Source organism: Trypanosoma conorhini, assembly GCF_003719485.1.
Source record: "Trypanosoma conorhini strain 025E chromosome Unknown Tco_14.4_contig_00226, whole genome shotgun sequence".
Taxonomy (NCBI): domain Eukaryota; phylum Euglenozoa; class Kinetoplastea; order Trypanosomatida; family Trypanosomatidae; genus Trypanosoma; species Trypanosoma conorhini.
In genome coordinates this window covers 9874-26575 of record NW_021704315.1, presented here as the reverse complement: position 1 = coordinate 26575, position 16702 = coordinate 9874, and the positions used below count along the sequence as shown (strand labels likewise).

At 61.1% G+C, this 16702-nt stretch overlaps 8 protein-coding genes across 8 annotated transcripts in view, besides 14 other annotated features; all 8 read left to right on the top strand.

Moving 5' to 3' along the window:
• Positions 1 to 103: 103 nt before the first annotated feature.
• Positions 104 to 154: a sequence feature (A-rich).
• Positions 155 to 233: 79 nt separating this feature from the next.
• Tco025E_04443 (uncharacterized protein) lies at positions 234 to 1364 on the top strand (the record flags this gene model as incomplete). The annotated part of the gene is made up of 1 exon (XM_029371353.1): positions 234 to 1364. The coding sequence occupies one exon, from the start codon at positions 234 to 236 to the stop codon at positions 1362 to 1364; it is 1131 nt and encodes a 376-aa protein (XP_029228527.1).
• Positions 1365 to 1766: 402 nt separating this feature from the next.
• Positions 1767 to 1799: a microsatellite.
• A 177-nt stretch (positions 1800 to 1976) lies between these two features.
• On the top strand, positions 1977 to 4787 carry Tco025E_04442 (putative ATP-dependent zinc metallopeptidase, putative,metallo-peptidase, clan MA(E), family M41; the record flags this gene model as incomplete). The annotated part of the gene is made up of 1 exon (XM_029371352.1): positions 1977 to 4787. One exon carries the CDS (start codon positions 1977 to 1979, stop codon positions 4785 to 4787), a length of 2811 nt encoding a protein of 936 aa, XP_029228526.1.
• A 430-nt stretch (positions 4788 to 5217) lies between these two features.
• Positions 5218 to 6018, top strand: Tco025E_04441 (uncharacterized protein; the record flags this gene model as incomplete). The annotated part of the gene is made up of 1 exon (XM_029371351.1): positions 5218 to 6018. The coding sequence occupies one exon, from the start codon at positions 5218 to 5220 to the stop codon at positions 6016 to 6018; it is 801 nt and encodes a 266-aa protein (XP_029228525.1).
• A 347-nt stretch (positions 6019 to 6365) lies between these two features.
• On the top strand, positions 6366 to 7214 carry Tco025E_04440 (c2 domain protein; the record flags this gene model as incomplete). The annotated part of the gene is made up of 1 exon (XM_029371350.1): positions 6366 to 7214. One exon carries the CDS (start codon positions 6366 to 6368, stop codon positions 7212 to 7214), a length of 849 nt encoding a protein of 282 aa, XP_029228524.1.
• Positions 7215 to 7580: 366 nt separating this feature from the next.
• Positions 7581 to 7615: a microsatellite.
• Positions 7616 to 7986: 371 nt separating this feature from the next.
• Positions 7987 to 10440, top strand: Tco025E_04439 (uncharacterized protein; the record flags this gene model as incomplete). The annotated part of the gene is made up of 1 exon (XM_029371349.1): positions 7987 to 10440. One exon carries the CDS (start codon positions 7987 to 7989, stop codon positions 10438 to 10440), a length of 2454 nt encoding a protein of 817 aa, XP_029228523.1.
• A 98-nt stretch (positions 10441 to 10538) lies between these two features.
• Positions 10539 to 10556: a microsatellite.
• A 71-nt stretch (positions 10557 to 10627) lies between these two features.
• Positions 10628 to 10638: a sequence feature (A-rich).
• Positions 10639 to 10658: a microsatellite.
• A 72-nt stretch (positions 10659 to 10730) lies between these two features.
• Positions 10731 to 10776: a sequence feature (A-rich).
• A 195-nt stretch (positions 10777 to 10971) lies between these two features.
• Positions 10972 to 11003: a sequence feature (A-rich).
• Positions 11004 to 11029: 26 nt separating this feature from the next.
• Positions 11030 to 14491, top strand: Tco025E_04438 (transferase; the record flags this gene model as incomplete). Its single annotated transcript, XM_029371348.1, has 1 exon — positions 11030 to 14491. The coding sequence occupies one exon, from the start codon at positions 11030 to 11032 to the stop codon at positions 14489 to 14491; it is 3462 nt and encodes a 1153-aa protein (XP_029228522.1).
• Positions 14492 to 14777: 286 nt separating this feature from the next.
• Positions 14778 to 14807: a sequence feature (GA-rich).
• A 99-nt stretch (positions 14808 to 14906) lies between these two features.
• Positions 14907 to 14927: a microsatellite.
• Positions 14928 to 14930: 3 nt separating this feature from the next.
• Positions 14931 to 14960: a microsatellite.
• A 67-nt stretch (positions 14961 to 15027) lies between these two features.
• Positions 15028 to 15055: a microsatellite.
• Positions 15056 to 15164: 109 nt separating this feature from the next.
• Positions 15165 to 15668, top strand: Tco025E_04437 (putative FtsJ cell division protein; the record flags this gene model as incomplete). The annotated part of the gene is made up of 1 exon (XM_029371347.1): positions 15165 to 15668. One exon carries the CDS (start codon positions 15165 to 15167, stop codon positions 15666 to 15668), a length of 504 nt encoding a protein of 167 aa, XP_029228521.1.
• A 408-nt stretch (positions 15669 to 16076) lies between these two features.
• Positions 16077 to 16108: a microsatellite.
• Positions 16109 to 16353: 245 nt separating this feature from the next.
• Positions 16354 to 16387: a microsatellite.
• A 42-nt stretch (positions 16388 to 16429) lies between these two features.
• Tco025E_04436 (uncharacterized protein) overlaps positions 16430 to 16702 on the top strand; it is a gene marked incomplete at both ends in the record, with an annotated part of 378 nt that continues 105 nt past the window's right edge. The window contains one exon of the mRNA XM_029371346.1: positions 16430 to 16702. This exon is cut by the window's right edge and continues 105 nt beyond it. Within this exon, the coding sequence (XP_029228520.1) occupies positions 16430 to 16702 (273 nt within the window).

Genomic DNA, 16702 nt, shown 5'->3' with positions numbered 1-16702 from the left:
GTGTGTTGTAGGAGAAAAAGAGTGCGTGTATGAGGGCGACATTCATGACGGCTCCCTAGCAGGTACGCTTTCTTCGCTTAGTTTTGTGTGTGCTTATGTTCTCTTCTTTTTGTTCTTTTTTCCAATTATTTATTTTTTATTTTTATTTTTTGTTGCTGCTGTGCATGCGTGCCGGGTAGGCGGGTGCTTGCCGTCGGTCTTTCTCTGCCTGTCGCTGTGGGCCGCCGCCGCAGATGCAGCAGGATCTGAGTTATCCCACAAAGTGCAGGGACATGACTCTCCTTCGTGAGTCGCTGCAGCGGTTTGAGAAGGCAATGCAGCGCACCATGCTGGTGATGAAGGAGATGCGGAACGCGCTGGAGGAGGTGAGCGTGGCGTTCCAGGGCCTGACCTCCCTGAGTTGCTGCGGCGACGGCGCCAAGGCGACGATGCGGCGCTTCGTGGCGGAGATGCGGGAGTTGAAGGATGGACCGACGTTCCTGCAGTACAACAAACGCGTCCACGAGGACGTGGTGGAGCCTGTGAAGCAACTGTGTGCGCGACTGACAGACGCGGAGTCCCGCGCACGTCAGCGCGACGAGGCGCTGAGGCAGTACGAGGCCCTGCGGAGGGAAGTGGCGAGGAAGGAGGAGAAGTACGCCAGGCGCCACAAGAGCCTCGCCGAAAGCAAGACGTACACGAAGAAGACCGACCTCCGTGAGGCGAAGCTGAAGGTCTGTGCGGCGATGACCGCCGCCTTCAACCAGTCGTTTGAAAGACTCCTGCTGCAGACGGCGACGGTGACGGAGGCCACGATGCGCCGCTACATCTACTTGAATGCGGCGTTCCTTGTCGCTGTTGTGTACGCGTTTCATAGGGCCGCAACGTCAGCGGAGTTGCGGCCGGCGCAGCAGCTGCCGTCGGTGCCGTCTGACACTCATCTGGCTGCCGCAATGGGGGCCTCCGCACCTGCAGAGGGGGGCATGACCGCGCGAGCCTCTCCCCTGGCCGCGACGGAGAGAGCAGCGGCTGCGCTTCAACCGACGCGCCAGGCGGCGTCTCCAGCGTGTACTGCGCATCCCGCGTTTTTAAGCGCTCCCTCAACAGTTGCTGCCCCGCGCTATTCGGATGCCTCAAGGAGTGGCTCAGTTCTGCAGGTACCTGGCGTGGACGACGCTCACGGCGCCTCGGGCCGCCCCCCCGTCGACCTCTCCCCATCAAGGCCCCGAGCCCCTGCCAGTGAGGCGCCGGTCAACGGAGCCGAGGACGCTGAGGCGATGAGGCCGGAGTTCTACAGCATGGACCACCTGCGCATGGAGCGAGGGACGGCAGGCAACGTCTCCGGCCTCCCGATTCCCCTTCTGTGGCGGTCCCAAGATTTCTGAGGCTCCATTCAAGGCACCCTACTCCCCCTCCTCTCCCCGTTCCTGACAAGTAAGACGCTTCGTGGCCGTTTCAACAGAAGGGTACTGCTGCCGCCGCATTGCTTTGCGGGTTTTTTTTTGCTGCGTTGCCCCGCTGGAGTGCGTCATTTTGACACAACCAATCGAGAGGGATTTGCGGCCTGTGCCCATTTTTTTCACAGGCGTGTGTGGAGAGAAACTTTGCGTGTGTTGGGGGGTGCGGGTCGTTTCGCGACATCGGCTTATGATGGACTGGCCGGCACAACTTGTGCCGGCGGTGCTGTTGCTGCTTGTCGCAATCACAAGCAAACGGCGTCACAAACAGCAAAGAATGAGTTTCGCTGACGGTGGAAAAAGTGCGTGTATTATTATTATTATATATACGTGTGTATGTGTGGGTGTGTGTGCGTGTTTGTGCATGGGACGGAGTGTTGGTGCGCTTTTTGAGGCGCCATGCGTGCTATTTGTCTCACTTTCCCTCTTTTGTTTCTTTATTTGCTGCCTTAATGTGTGACTGCTGCACACACATACGCACACCGAGGGAGAGAGTGGATTGTAGTAGTAGTAGTTTTTTTTTTGCGGTGCATCGACCTCATGCTACCCCGGCGACTCAGCGTTTGTCGGGGCTTGAGCTTGCGGCGGCGCCTCTGCGGGAGCCAGCAGGGAGCGTGGCTGCCGTGCGCCGCGCTGCCGCCTTGCACGGCGGTTGCCATGAGGGACTTTGCGGGCTCGGCTCTGCTGCAGCCCGATAGGCGCGAGCGGAGACGCATTGGCCGCTTTTTATTTTCCCACAGGGGCGCTCAGTGGGCGCTGTCCCTTCTTCCGTCGTGCCGGGGGTACGTAACGGGGGGCTGGCGGAGTTTGCGTGGGACACGCGGTGGGGCCGCCGACGCCGCCCCACGTGTGCTCCGCTCTGCGCAGCCGGGCGGCGACGGGAAAAACAATTCCGAGGAGGAGTCGGACGGCGGCGCCGTCGCTGCCGACGACGGCGGCAACGAGGACGCACTTGTGGAGCGCTCCGTCCTCTTTGTGCTGGTCATGTTCCTGCTCTCGTACGTGCTCTACCGCCTCGCGCAGCCGTCAGGGAAGCGTACGGGGTGGGCCTCACTGATGAAGCACGCCGACGCCGTGGAGAGCGTTCACCTCTACCAGAACTACGCGCAGGTGCAGACGGAGGAGGCAAAGGTGTTCCTTGGCCTCGTGGACGACCAGCACACGCAGGAAAAACTTGAGCGGCTGCGGGAGGCCTGCGTCACCGCCAAGGTGAAGAAGCAACAGACGCAGAAGGAGCCGAAGGATGCGGCGAAGCCCACGGGGTTTACTCTCGCCATTCAGGGAACACCGCTGGCGGAGCACGCCCTTGTGGGCCTAGGCGTCTTTGCGTGGGTGATTCCGTTTGTGTTCTTCCCCGTCTTTGTCATGATTCTCTCCAACTCGATTGGAAAGGCGGTGGCGACCACCATGGAGGCGGGAAAGCGGTCGCAGAGGGTGAAGGACATGGTGTTTCGTCTGGAGCACACCTCCAACACACGCTTCCACGACATCGCGGGGATGCAGGAGGCGAAGCGGGAGATCACGGAGGTGGTGGATTTTCTGCGGCAGCCCGAGCGTTACACCGCGTTGGGGGCGAAGATACCGACCGGCGCCCTCCTGCTGGGCCCGCCAGGCACGGGGAAAACCCTCCTCGCCAAGGCGGTGGCGGGGGAGGGTGGGGTGGGGTTTATCCCGGTCTGCGGCTCCGACTTCGTCGAGCTCTACGTTGGCATGGGCGCCCTGCGTGTGCGGCAGCTCTTCGAGACGGCGAAGAAGCAGCGCTGCGTGGTGTACATCGACGAGATCGACGCCATCGGCCTCAAGCGGAGTGGGGCGGGCCACGGCGAGAAGCAGGAGCAAGAGCACACGCTGAATGAGCTCCTGACGCAGCTGGACGGCTTCGGCTCGGGCAAGCGGGGCGACGTCATGATTCTCGCCTCCAGCAACGTGCCGCAGGAGATGCTCGACCCCGCGCTGATCCGCCCCGGCAGGTTTGACCGCATCATTCACGTCGACACCCCCGTTATCTCGGAGCGGATTGACATTTTTAAAGTGCACCTCAGCGGCCTGAAGCTCCTGCGGGGGGCGGGGGAAGCGGCGGGGGGCGACGCGGCGCGGGCGCCTGTTGACGCCGCCTCAACGGAAGCCGCAGCCGAGACGACGACGACGAAGGCCGCGAAGGCGGCGGGTGAAGCGGAGACAACGGGGCGTCATGCAGCGCAGGAGCAGAGGGGCGCTGCGGCGGAGCACGCCGCGGAGACTGCGGGCGGCGACCGCAACGCATCCGAGGCGACGGCGGCGGATGCCGTCAGCAACCAGAAGGCTCCGTCCTCTTCCTCCTCCTCGTCGTCGCCGGCAGCGACGGCGGAAGCTTCAACGGTAAAGGAGTCGGCGCTTATCGTCAGCACGCTTCAGCGCGAGCTGGACGAGGAGAAGCAGCGTCTGCAGGAGGAGGAGAGCCTGTTCGGCTACGCCTCCTTTGATTTCCGTTCCCTCCTGGCGAAGAAGAGCGAGGCGGAGCGCGCCCTGATCAACGCCTACGCGGAGCGCCTGTGTGGTCTTTGCCCCGGCTTCGTTGGCGCCGACATCGCAAACGTCTGCAACGAGGGGGCGATCCTCGCCGCCCGCGAGGGGTGCAAGTACGTCGACATCACCCACCTTGAACGCTCCATCGACCGCGTGCTCGCCGGCATTGAGCACCGCAGCCGCGTGCTCACTGCGTTCGAGCGGAACGTCGTCGCCCATCACGAGGCGGGGCACGCGGTGGCGGGGTGGTTCCTCCACCGGGCGGACCCCCTCATGAAGGTCTCCATCGTCCCGCGCGGCGGCTCCGCCCTCGGCTACGCGCAGTACCTGCCAAACGAAAACCGCATGCGCACGGCGACGGAGATTCGCGACGCCATCAGCGTGACGCTGGGCGGCCGTGTGGCGGAGAAGATTTTCTTCAACCACCTCTCCACGGGCGCCTCCGACGACCTCCGGAAGGTGACGCTGATGGCCTACCAGTACGTGAGCTCCTTTGCGGAGCGGCCCGTGTACCCGGCGCCCGGGACCCCGGGCACGCGCCTCGTGAAGCCGTTTGGCCCAAAGGTCTCAAACGAGTTGGACGTCGAGGCGAAGAAGTTCGTGGATGAGGTGTACGAGTCGACGTACCAGCTCCTGCGCTCCAAGAAGGCGGAGATGGAGATTCTTGCGAAGCACCTGCTCGAGAAGGAGGTGCTCACCTACGACGACGTGGTAGGCTACCTCGGCGTGCGGCGCCCCAGGCTCTCGGACCGCAAAAAGCTGTCCGAGGAGGGGCGCTGCAGAGCCGGGCCTGGATACGGCGGCGTGCGTCATCTCCCCATGTCTCCGCAGCCGTGCGCCCCTTGACCGTCAATGGGAGGAATGGGCGGATTGCTAGCCAGTTGCGTCTGCGTGCGCAGGCACACGACGCATACAGGCATACATTGAATCTTTATCTACATGCGTCTTCTGGGGGGCGGTGCCACTCGCTGTGCTGCCGGACTTTGCTGTGCCGCGGTGCGTCGCGTAGGTGCCCCCCTCCGCCGCCGTGGACACGCTGTGCTGCAGAGCCGGAGCTGCGGTGGGGAAGGCGAGGTTTGAAGCGACGAAGCGCAAAGGACGAGGACGACGACAGACGGTTCCTCTTAATTCTGTAACACACGCACGCGTGGCCGCCAATAACCCAAAGAGGCAAGTCACACACACACGCAGTGACAGAGCGAGAAAGAAAGAAGGCGATAAAGCGAGGAGGAGGTAACGCCTAGCAAAACTTCGTTGACTGCGGCAACGACGAAAGATGCCCCCCACGCGGTCTGAGCGGCGGCTGGATGAGGCATCAACCGCGGTTGTCGTCCTCCTTTTTCTGATTGTGGTGATCTCCGCTTCTTGTGTGTTTTTTTTGTTCGTTCTTTCCCGCATTTCTGTTTTGCCTGCGGGCGCGAAAGTCGAGGTCCCTGCCGGTATGATAAAAATCCGAATTCTGCACCTCAGCGTCCTCTCGGAGGATGCAGGGGACTTCAGGCACGGCGGCCTCTACGTCGTGGTGCGCGTGGGCGACGAGGCGCAGCGCACGGCGGCCCTTGCAGAGGGCGACCGCGCTGCCTGGAACGAAGTCTTCCACTTTCACCTGCCCTCCCCTCCCGCCGCTGGCGTGGCAGCCGGCAGCGCGAGGGCGCTGCTGGAGGCCCCGCTTCTCGCGGGTGGCCCACCACCGCTGGAAATGCCGCCGTACCCGCCCTCGTTGCCGCGGCGCCGGCTGCACGCCAGCGGCGTCGGTGGCAGCGACATGGCCGCCGTCGCGCCCGCCGCACCGTGGGCCGGCAGCCCCTTCGACGTCCCGACGGTGGCGCTGGAGCTCTGGCGTCACTCGGCGACCTCCGATGACTGCCTTGCGAAGTATCACTTTCCTGTCGCGCACGAAGTGGGCGAGGGCGTCGTGGACAGTTGCGTGCGGCTCAGGAGTGCGTCTTCGTACTCCGTTGAGTTCGCCCTCCGCGTCCGTGTGGCGTTGGTGCACGCCGGCCCCGCCCACGCACTGCAGCGCCCCGCGCCCCAACGGGCAGTTCTGCGGGAACCGGCCGTTCTCTGGGGACCGTAGCGGCTCTGTGGCCGACGCGTCTGCCGCGGGCGGTGAAGCGGCAACACCCCTTCTTCCAGCAAGGAGGTGCAGGGAGGGAAGCGAGCGGGCTGCGGCTGCGGCGCGCTGCCGGCGCATGACCCTTCACGGGGAGCTTTTTTTTCCCCCTCTCATCTGCTTCTTTTTTTGTTATTCTGGTTTTGTGCGCTCTCTCGTGTCTGTGCTTAGTCGCGCCACGCAGATAAAGGCAACAGGCCTCAGAAGAAGAAAAAAAAGGAAAAGAGGTGCCGGCCTATAGAGAGAGTAAAGGGTCAGCGCAGCAGCTCTAACACACAGACACGTACGCACGGAGACACACGTAGACGCCAATGGGGAAGCTGCAGGTGTGCATTTGCGGTGCCCGTAACCTGCACGACAACCAACTCATCAGCCTGCCTGACCCCTACTGCCGGGTGCGTCTCGGGGACCGCCGCTTCAAGACGAAGGTCGTCAAGGACTCCCTCAACCCCGTCTGGGACGAGACATTTCGCTTTCAGGTGGCCGATGAGGCGACGGCGCAGTTGTGTCTGGAGCTGTGGAACAAAAACATCATCAGTGACGACCTCATGGGGACGTACAGCCTGTCGTTGAACAACATGACGCGGGGCGTGGTGCACGACGAGTGGTACATGCTGAGCAACTGCAAGACAAACGCGGAGTTGCACCTGCGCGTCTTGGCGTGCGACTTTGGCAGCAACCCACAGCCCAGTGACGCGTGGAAGGTCACCGCGGACATCGCCGACGACCCGGCGCTTGGCGCCGGCAAGAAGCCGCCGCCCCCGGCCGCCCCTGCGACTGTGGCCAGCAACGTGAACAACGCGCCGATGGACCCGAACGTCGGCCCTGCTGTCGTTCCCGCCGTAGTTTTAGCGCAGTCGCAGCCCTCCTCGCCGGCACTTGGATATCCTCAACCACAGCCCGTGTATTACCCTCCAGCCCCGCCAGCCCCGCCTAGCTGCTACCCACAGCAGCCAGCGTACTGTCCGCCGCCGCCGCCGCAGCCAATGTACCCGCCGCAGCCAATGTACCCGCCGCAGCCAATGTACCCGCCGCAGCCAACGTACCCGCCGCAGCCAATGTACCCGCCGCAGCCAACGTACCCGCCGCAGCCAATGTACCCGCCACAGCCGCAACCCCAGTACTCGATGAACCCAAAGGATCCAAACTTCCGTTACTGAAGCGGAGAGCGCAGCAGCAACTAAAAAATGAAAGCAGGAAACGAACGAACATGTATAAAAGCTTCCCTGAAGAAATGGTGATAGTGGCGAGGGTGCAAAGTTGTATCATCATTTAGTTGCGGCTCTCACGGCTGCAAAGTTCGGCCTGCCTCTTGTTCAGCTACCAAGAAGGTGGAAAATGGCGTATTTGCCTTTTTATGGAAAGAAAATGCCACTTTTCTTTGTCCAGTTGCTCTCTCTTTACCTCCACACACCTTCCTCTGTATTTGGAAACACGTACGTGTTTGTGACTGCCTGCCCTGTACGTGTGTATAGGAAGCCCCCTCGAACACGCCCAAACGCATTTTTTTGTTTGTTTGTAGATAGGTCTGTCGTGTGTGTCGTGTGTATGTGTCTGTCTGCGAAGAAGCGATGGAAGTATCTTGACGCATGGACACTGTGGTTTGAACTTGTATTGTGTTTGCTTTGTTCCCCATTAACGACGAGGTCTCAGGGCAAACTTATACGCGGTGCCTTGTTGCTGCGGAAGCAGCGGCTCCGAGGCAGAGCGAAAGAGCGAGCGGGGGCGCAAATGCCCAACGACGGGGATTGCCACGCATGCAGTCCGCTTCCAACTGTCTTCTTTCAGCTTTCTTGCTTCAGAAAAAAAAAGGGGGTGGGGGTCGTTGTGTGGGGCATCCGCTGAGTGGCGCCCCCTCACAAGACTTCCAAAGGCGGAGGGGGGAAAAAAAAGAAAAGGACACTACGCCACCACAGAGGCGAAGAAACGGCAATGAGTGACTCGGAGTCGATCGTGTTCCGTGAGCAGACGGAAACTGACTCGCCGCACGGCGGCAGTCTGCGCGGCCCCCGCGACAAACCCCACCAACCGCGGGAGGCGCTGCAACTTTTGGAGAGGCCGCCGCTTCCGCACTCCAAAAGACGGAGCTCCGTTGCGAAGGCCCCGCCTTCCCCAAAGACGGCTCGCCCGAGGTCGTCATCGGCGGCCGCCGAGGGGGGCCGCGACGAGAGGGCCTCTGAGCACAACCAGAGTGTTCAGTTTCACTTCGACAGCGCCGACACGAACGCCTCCACGGCGACAGGGGGCGCGGCGTCGGCGGCCCACACGCCGCAGCTGCCCCCCACGCACGAGGGAGGCGGCGAACGCGGGGAGGCACCGCCGGCGGGCGGAGGCCGCTCAAGCAGCCAGAGGACGGACTGGGGGGATGAGTCGATTCAGTTTTTCATGGAGGCCTCCAGCAACCGCTCGCGGCCGCGGGTCCTCTCACGCTCCGCGTCCGTGCCCAACGATAGCATCGTCTTCCACGTGATGGATGGCTCACAAGCGGGGGGCGCCGCCCCCTTGGAGACGGGCACCACGCCACAGGACACGGACGCGGAGAGCGCCGTCTCCACCATTTTGCATGAGGCTGAGGAGACAGATGAGAGTGCTTTGGCGAAAACGAGGCGGCCATCCAGCGCGTCGCACGCGCAACGAGTAGAAGAAGAAGGAGGGAAACCGCCAGCTAAGGCGATGCCCGCGAAGACGGCGAAGACGGCGAAGATGCCTTCAAAAAGGCTTCAACGCATTCGCCCAGCGTCCGCGCCCAGCGGGCGTGGCGCACCCCCGCCGCCGCCGGAGGATACTCAGGGGGCCAAGTTGGCAGGGAAGGCGCCTTCATTCACGCCATCGGTTGCACAAAAAGAGGCATCTCTGAGGCATAGTCCTGCTATGCCCGCGCCAGAAGCCGCTGAGACCGATGCGGCACACCCGGTGCCAGCGAGTACGCGTCCAGGGGCCGCCCCTGTGCCTTCCAAAGAGGCGCCGCGGCTGACAAAGGCGGCAGCAACAGGCGTGGCAAAAGCTTCGCCCCCAACACGACGCTCCCAAAGTGCCAATTCGGTGGGGCGGGCTGAAATAAAACATGCGCCCACAGCTGTGGGTAAGGCGTTGTCGGAGCGTTCGCCTCCCCGCGTCTCTGCGGAGGTGCCAGTGCCATACCCCAAGACGCAAGCCGATGCCACGCAGTCCTCTGCCCCGTACTTGCTGGACGAGTGGATTCTGCAGGCCAAGCTGTACACAGAGCACTGGCGTCTCTTCAATGACGTTCAGAGGGAAGAGATTGCGCGTTTGGTGGAACGCATTGCGAAGGCACGTCAACCGGAGCACCGTCTTTGTTCCCTCGACACGGACGCGAGGGAAAAACAACCGTCAGCTGCCGCACTGGGCGGATTTGCCGACCTTTTTAGGCAGAGACACCCCATCACGCAGGACCCTGCGGTGGCTGCTTCTGCCGCTGCCACGAGCACCTCCCACGCCGCGCAAGCGGGAAGAGGCTTACGGCCTGGGTCACCACGGCCGGCACTTTCGCTGCCCCCGAGCGGCGTCGCTCCGCGTGGTCCATCGGCGCCTGGGCGAAGGCGCGATCACGGTGTTACCGCCACCAGGCTGCTCAAGGCTGCCGCGGCAAGACAGTCCCCGCCAGAGCTGCAGGAGCTCCAACACGCCCCGGTGCAGGCGGCACGTGGCGGGTGGTTTGCGCGGCTCCGCGACACGGCCGCAGGTGAAGGCGCTGCAAAGCTCGCCCAGACTCTGGGCGTCATTTGGCCCCCACTCTCGCCGGACGCTCTCTTTTTCATGACTGGTGCCCGTCTGACTCCGCAGCAGAGGGATGAGTTCTACGAGGCGGTGGAGCTTCAGAGCGCGGCCTCTGGGCAGATGCGCACGGAGTTGCGGCGTGCTGCTGCGTCGCAGAAGCTGGAAAAGAAAGATGCTCGCCGGAAAAAATTGACGCCCTCACGCACCTCCATCCTGCGAAAGGCCTTTGCCTTGATGGACGTCGACAAGAGAGGCTCTCTTTGCACAACGGACCTTCCGGCGCTGCAGCATTTGCTCGAGGCGGAGCGGAAGGAGTTGGAGGCAACAGCAAAGGGTGGGGCCGCGACAGCCACTGTTCTTTCGCGTGCGAGGGGTGAGCTGCGTCAACTCACCGGCACGATTGCCGCCAACCGCACTGCTGCGAACACTCACGGCGAGAGCCCCTCTGCCGCTGCGGAGGCGATGTTGTACGGGCTTGTTATAGACGTTATCTTCCCAATTATTAGGGCCGCCAATTTGGTTGTGATCGACTTCGCATCCCTTGGCCTTCTGGTATTTGGGTCTTTGTATCTTTCTGAGAAGGGCGCGAGTGCGAGTTTTATGGAATGGCGGCAGGCAGCACATCGTTACTTTGAAGCGTTTGCGTAGACCATGTTTTGGCCTGTTTGTGGGGGAATCTCCGCTGAAGTGGCTTCGTATCCCTCGTTGCGTCGGCGCCATTGAGCGGAATCTGTCCCTCTCCCTACTATATATATATATATATACGTGCACATGTGTGTTGCTACTCCATGCTGCAATATCATTTGTACCGCGCTTTTACACACTCCCTGCTGTGTTTTTGTTCTCTTTTTATTATTATTATTATTTTGCGATGCCCTTGCGCTTAGCAACGACATCCGCGTCTGTCGTGCTGTCATGTGTGTTGAACTTCCTCCACTTCTTCTCTTTTTCTCTGTTTAATGTTTTTTTTTCTCTTTATTCTTTCCCGCCTTCTTTTGCGTCTGCGTGTGTCACGCACTCGTTGTCATGCCTCTTGTCATGTCTGCAAGCTTGCACAGCGACCCAGCATACGCCAATAGGGGGGCAGGCGGCGGGCCCCAGGGCAGGCGCCGACGTGCTTCTGTAGAGCAGTCGCATATACCTAAATAAATAAAAATAGGACCAGACGACAAGTGTTCCTTTGTTTTTTCTGTTTTTGTTTTGTTTTTTTTGCTCTGGTGAGTGAAACAACGCGCCGATGCACACGCCGTGTTCCTCCCTGGCAAGCGTGGCGGACGACGCCGGCTCGCTGCTGCAGGAGGCTGTCCCACGCACGGCGGCCAGGCACCTCTACGGGCGCAGTTCCCTCACACCGACGCCGGTGGACTCGAAAGCAACGACGCGAAGCTACGGCAAGTCGCCGCAGTCGTTGCGCAACGGAGTTTACGAGGCAGAAGGGCTTTGCAAGACGGGGCCACAGTCCCTGCTGCCGACTTTTGCCAGGGCGGATCGCGCTGACGTCGATGTCTCAGCAAGGTTGGAGCTTGAGTTCTCCAGTGCCGCGCAGTCTACCGGGTGGAGCGGCAGCACGTGCCGTTCTCTGCCCGACAAGATGCATCGTGCGGAGGGGTTCGCGGCGGCGGACAAAATGTTGCCCTGCAACAGTGGCCACTGCTGCCCCGCTGACGTCGCGGAGTTGACGCAGGTGTTCAAGGAGCCGCTGAAGACGCCGTGCACGCCGCGCACGCCGCCCCCGATGACGGAGGAGAACCGCCAGGGCCCAGACGGCGCCGAGGACATCCAAAACCCCACGTCAGCTCCCTCGCCGCACACGCCGCTGGAAAACATCGTTCGCTTCCATTCGCCGCACTGGTCGCCGATTCTTGCAACGCCGCAAAAATCAGCCCGACCACCCACCAGTCGATTCTGGACACCGTTGACGCACCGGCGTGTCTTGTCCTCCTTGAGTTTCGGTGCGGAATCGCGGGAGGCCTGCGGCTTGCTGCCGCACATAACCCAGGCGGATCATCTGCCGCCCAATAGGAACCCGTGTTCACCTTATCGGGAATACGCCGATGAGATGCAGCTCTTGCTTCAGCAGCATCCGGCGAAGGACTGGGATGGCGGGGTGGTTCCCACAACGAACGGGATGCTGCGGCGTGTGGACGCATGTGTCGTGGCGCTTGAGCAAACGGCTCCCGGCGCCAGTGCGGAGTGCACAGAAGGGCGCTGGTCTTCGTGCTGTCTTCCTGCAGGAGAGGCTGGCGAGGCTGTGAGTGCCTCTTCGAGTGTGGCCTCCAGGGAGGAGGAGGAGGAGGAGGAGGAGTCCTTGGACCTTTCTTGCATTCTACTCGAACCGAAAGACGCGGAGCGCGGCAGTGCCTGGCCGGCAGCCGAGGCGGGCGCCAGCATTGCGGCACACGCCCCGGAAGACAATTATGGACTTCCTGACGACGCAGCTGCCTTGCGGAGCGTGTGGCCTGAGGCGTGCCAGACCTCACCGGAGAAGACCCGTGAAGGGGTGTGGGACGCACCCACACACCACTCCGTGGAGAGCCAGCCCTCGTCTGGGCTTATGCCCAAGACGCTTTTGGAGACCCGCAATTTCGATGAACTCTGCAACCGGGAATGGGGGCGGTCCTCCTCCTTGCCACTCGCCACGGGATTAGCGGACAGCACGGCACGGTGTGCCCCAGCTGCTGGTGTGCACGCAGCATGGATGACGGCAAAAGAAGATGGGACCCCTGTGCTGCATCCAACTTTCTTTTCCTCCTCGTCGGTTCGCGTAGACTCGCAAAACTTCTGCTCCACGGACAGGTCGGGGCAAATGCTGCACCATCTGCGCTCCTGCAACGAGTCTCCCATGAAGCTCTCGAGCATCGGCGACTGCACCCTTCTCGAGCCCGCGATGAGTGAGGAGGATGAAGAGGATGAAGCAGAACCGGGAGATCGTTTCCGCAGTCATCACCGTTATCAATTTCTGCATTGGCTGGCATGGCGAAAGGCGTATGACTTTCTTCCCATCCATGTGGAGCGCAACGGAGTTTCGTGGCTCGTGACGCATCGCGTTGATGGCCTTCCGTACGTCGTCAAGGAAATCCCATGCAGCCACAAGGGCGCCCTGCAGTGGGAGCTGGAGTGCCTCACCCTTGGCAACGCCCCAGTGAACGCGCTGCAGCAGCAGGCAGCCGATCATATTGCGCGGTATTTTACAGTGGCGCCGTACCGCGTTGTAGCCTGCGACTCACAGGATTGTATGGCATTCCTGCTGCAGACAGAGTACTTTCCCATGGGAAATGTGATGGAGTGGGCGCTTGATCCACACCGGATTCGAGGCAAAGACTTCCATGTCCCTCCAGAAGACTTTTGGTCGTGCGTTCTCCAGCACGGCCTTCTGGCAATGGAAAGCCTTCACGCGGCTCACATTATTCACGGAAACCCGCTGCCCTTCAACGTGTTTATCCACAGTCCAAGGCATTACAAACTCGGTAGCTTCGGGGCTGCCGTGAAGTTTCCGAGCACGTACCCTGTGGGATCTGCAAATGTGTTTTTGCCAGCACACACGGAGGAGGGAGCCGAGCGGACACCCTACGAGGTGGATGTCTTTCTCTTTGTGCGCGGTGTGCTGCAGCTGCTGCATCACTGCATAAACCAGCGAAAGGCGGCCACGCAAACGCACCAGCCGCGCGACGATGACGGCGAGGAGACGCTCAGCAAGTTGTTCCTTACAGACGCTACAGTCCTCTCCCTCGCCGACTTCCAAGCTGATCGGGTGCAGGGGTACCATGCCATTTCCGACCACCTCTGGAGTGTCTTGCAGGCCGCTCTCCACGGGGATCCGATATCCACGCTGCTGCGCATGTTGGACGCCCCCTCACGGCCCCAGTGGGCACTCCGATCGCTGTTTTCCTTGGAGGAATCCTATCTGCTGCGGCGTAGGCGTCGGCTGGAGCAGTTACTCGAAAAACGCTTCAGGGAGAGGCCACAAACTGCGCAGCAATGCGAGTCGCCGCGGCTGCAGCCTGCGAGCAGCCCCGAGGATCTGGCGACGGAACCGGAGTGGTGTGCTCAGGGGCACGCCGCGCCGCGTAGCCCAGAGGTTCAGGGCGGATGTCACACGTTCGCGTTCCCGCTGCCGCTGGCTCCGAGGGCCTCTGCCGCGCAGGGTCTTTGCGTGTCTGTGTCTCCCACGCGAGGGAAAACGCAGTCAACACCCCACAGGGTCGAGTGGCATTCTCGCTGCTGCCAGAGGCTAGCCAGTCAACCAAGCCGGCAGCACGGGGAGGCCCAGTTAAGTTCTCTTGAGACGTCTGCGGAGTCGTTTCTGCTCCTGCGCTCGTGTGCGTCGCGGGGGATGGGGCTCTTTCAGGAGAACAGCTTCCTTTTCCGCAATCCGCTGGTGGCAGACGTCGAAACCGCCTCGACCACGAAGTCCGCACACAGTGGACACCCACCGGACGTAAGTGGCCGTATGGAAGACAAGACCCCCTCTCCCTGTCCAAGCCGCTTGGATGCAAACCTCTCCTGGACGGTTCGTCAGATCATGGCTGTTATGAATTGGGAGGACGCGTTGAAAGGGGTGGCTGCACGCGGTACCGGGAGCACCCCCGTCCGCGACTCCTCTCCATCCACACGCGGTGTTGTGAGACCCCTCACGTCGTGGGAACGACGAGGGCCCGGTTCATGTGAAGTGTCCATGCGGGCGCAACACGAAGTGTGAGCACACCCACCTGAAGGAAACAGACATACAGACATCAAAAAAAAAAAGGATAGATGGCGACCTCTCTGTTTTTTTGTTTGTGTTTTTTCTTGCGTAGAAGAGACGGGGCTGCAATACGCCTGTACAGACCACAATTAGCCATATAACTATTTTGTTTGCTTCCCTTTATTTTTGGGTCATTCGGATTACTTGTTTTTTGTACCTTTTTTTTTGCCTGTACAACACTGGGAATCTGCTTTTTGTTTTTATTGTACTTGCTTATGTATATAACTGTATAACTGTATAACTTACTTTGTCTTCTTTTCGTCTTCTTCTTGTCCGTGCTTTGGTTTTACCGACCGCGTGAGTTCTGTAACTTTTTAAGGAGGGGGTCGGCTTTGCGATGCCGCCGGGAGGTCTGCGGTGGCCGTGGCTTTTTCTTTCTTTCTTTCTTTCTCTTTGTGTGTGTGTGTGTGTTTGTGTGTGTGTGCCGCCTCTGTTGTCGTGCCTCGTTGAGCTTCTTTTGCGGTGTGGCCCACGAAGGCCTCCTTTCCTCCCTGTCTGTCTGTCTGTCTGTCTGTCTGTGTGCCTGCACGCGTGTGTACGCTGACTTCTCCGTCGTTGTTGTTGTTGCTTTTTGCTTTTCTTCTCTCTTGTCGGGGGATGTGGCGAGGGAAAATTACGCCGGCGCCGCATGTATCGATGCCGCTCCGCGCACAAACTTCTCGAGCTTGACGCGGCGTTCCACCTCTTCGCGCCGCCCTGCCGCACCGTCGTGGACCTCGCGGCGGCGCCCGGCGGGTTTGCGGAGGTGGCGCTGCAGCAAATGGCCCGTGCGGCCGCCGGCTCCGCGGCGGGCCTGCGCCCCGTGGTGGTTGCCTTCGACCAGCGCCCGATGGAGCCCATGCAGGGGCTGCTGCCCGTCCTGTGCGACATCAACGACCACGCACGTGTCATGGCGCACACGTCCAGTCTCTTACGGCGGCTGCAGGCCGCAGACGGCGGCCCAAGGAGAGACGTGCACGCCGTTCTGCATGACGGGGTCTCGGTTGTGAAGGCACAGTCATCGTTTTCCGTGACGTATGGCCAAAATCAAATGGCGCTCGGGGCGCTGCGACTAGCCTGCTCCTTTTTTGCCTTGCCTGCGCACACCACACCGGCACGGCCCCTCGCACGCAAGGGCGACAAGGCCCGTTGAGGCGACCACACGACGGACAACGACGTTTGTGACAAAGGCCATGCACTCCACGCACTTTAACACGTTACTGGAGGCGTGCAAACTTTACTTCCGCCGCGTGTACGTGCACAAGCCCTCCGAATGTAGACCTGAGAGCTTGGAGACGTACATTGTGGCACTCGACTTCTCCGCACCACGGTGGCTGTGGGAGGAACGGCGGGCGAAGGGCCTGCACCCACAGTTGAGCCTCCCACCTCGCCGCGAGGACGTCGTCGCTGGGCGCCAGATGATGTGGCGGTGCTGGGGCTGCCGTGAGGTTCGCTTAGGGACGTCGCCGTGTCCGTTGTGTGTCCGCTGAGGCGTAACCCGGACCTGCCTCTCATTGCAGGGGGTTTTCATCCTCGTTGTTTCACACACACACACGCATCTTTGTTTGCTTGTTTGTTGTTGTTGTTGTTTTTTGCCTGAATTGAGCTACAGGCGGGAAGTCCAATTATTATTTTTTCTTATTTCTGGAAACAGCGAGAAGTCGACTTGCATTCCTTCACGTATTATGTTGCCGGCAACAGCGCCGCCCCGCTGCTCCGGCGCTTGGATGCCGCCGTTTCTCCCCCCCTCCCACCCCTGGCCCTCTCTGCCGCGTGCAGGTTGCTCGTGTAGGGTTGGAGAGGCCAAACACTAAGTAGTAAAGAGGGAGTAGATAAGCACAGCCAGACAGACACACAGACACACAGACAGACGCACTCATCGATATATTTATTTGTAAGGAAATATAGGGGGGAATGCTGCGACTCGTGCTGGTCACACGCAGATCTGCCGCTGCTGCTGCGCCGTCGGCGCTGCGCCGCTGCTGTACGGTGACGCCGTCTACGGCGTCACACCCGGCGTCAGCCCCAGAGACCCCCACGGCGAGCGCACCGCAGCCGCAGCGGCAGGAAACTGTTTTGCAGCCCCCCTCGCTGCCGCTGTTTCAGCTGCTGGCGTCGGTGGTGGGGGAACTGCAGAAGAATCACTCACTCGCGGCCGTGCGAGCCAACGAGGCGGCAGCGCAACCT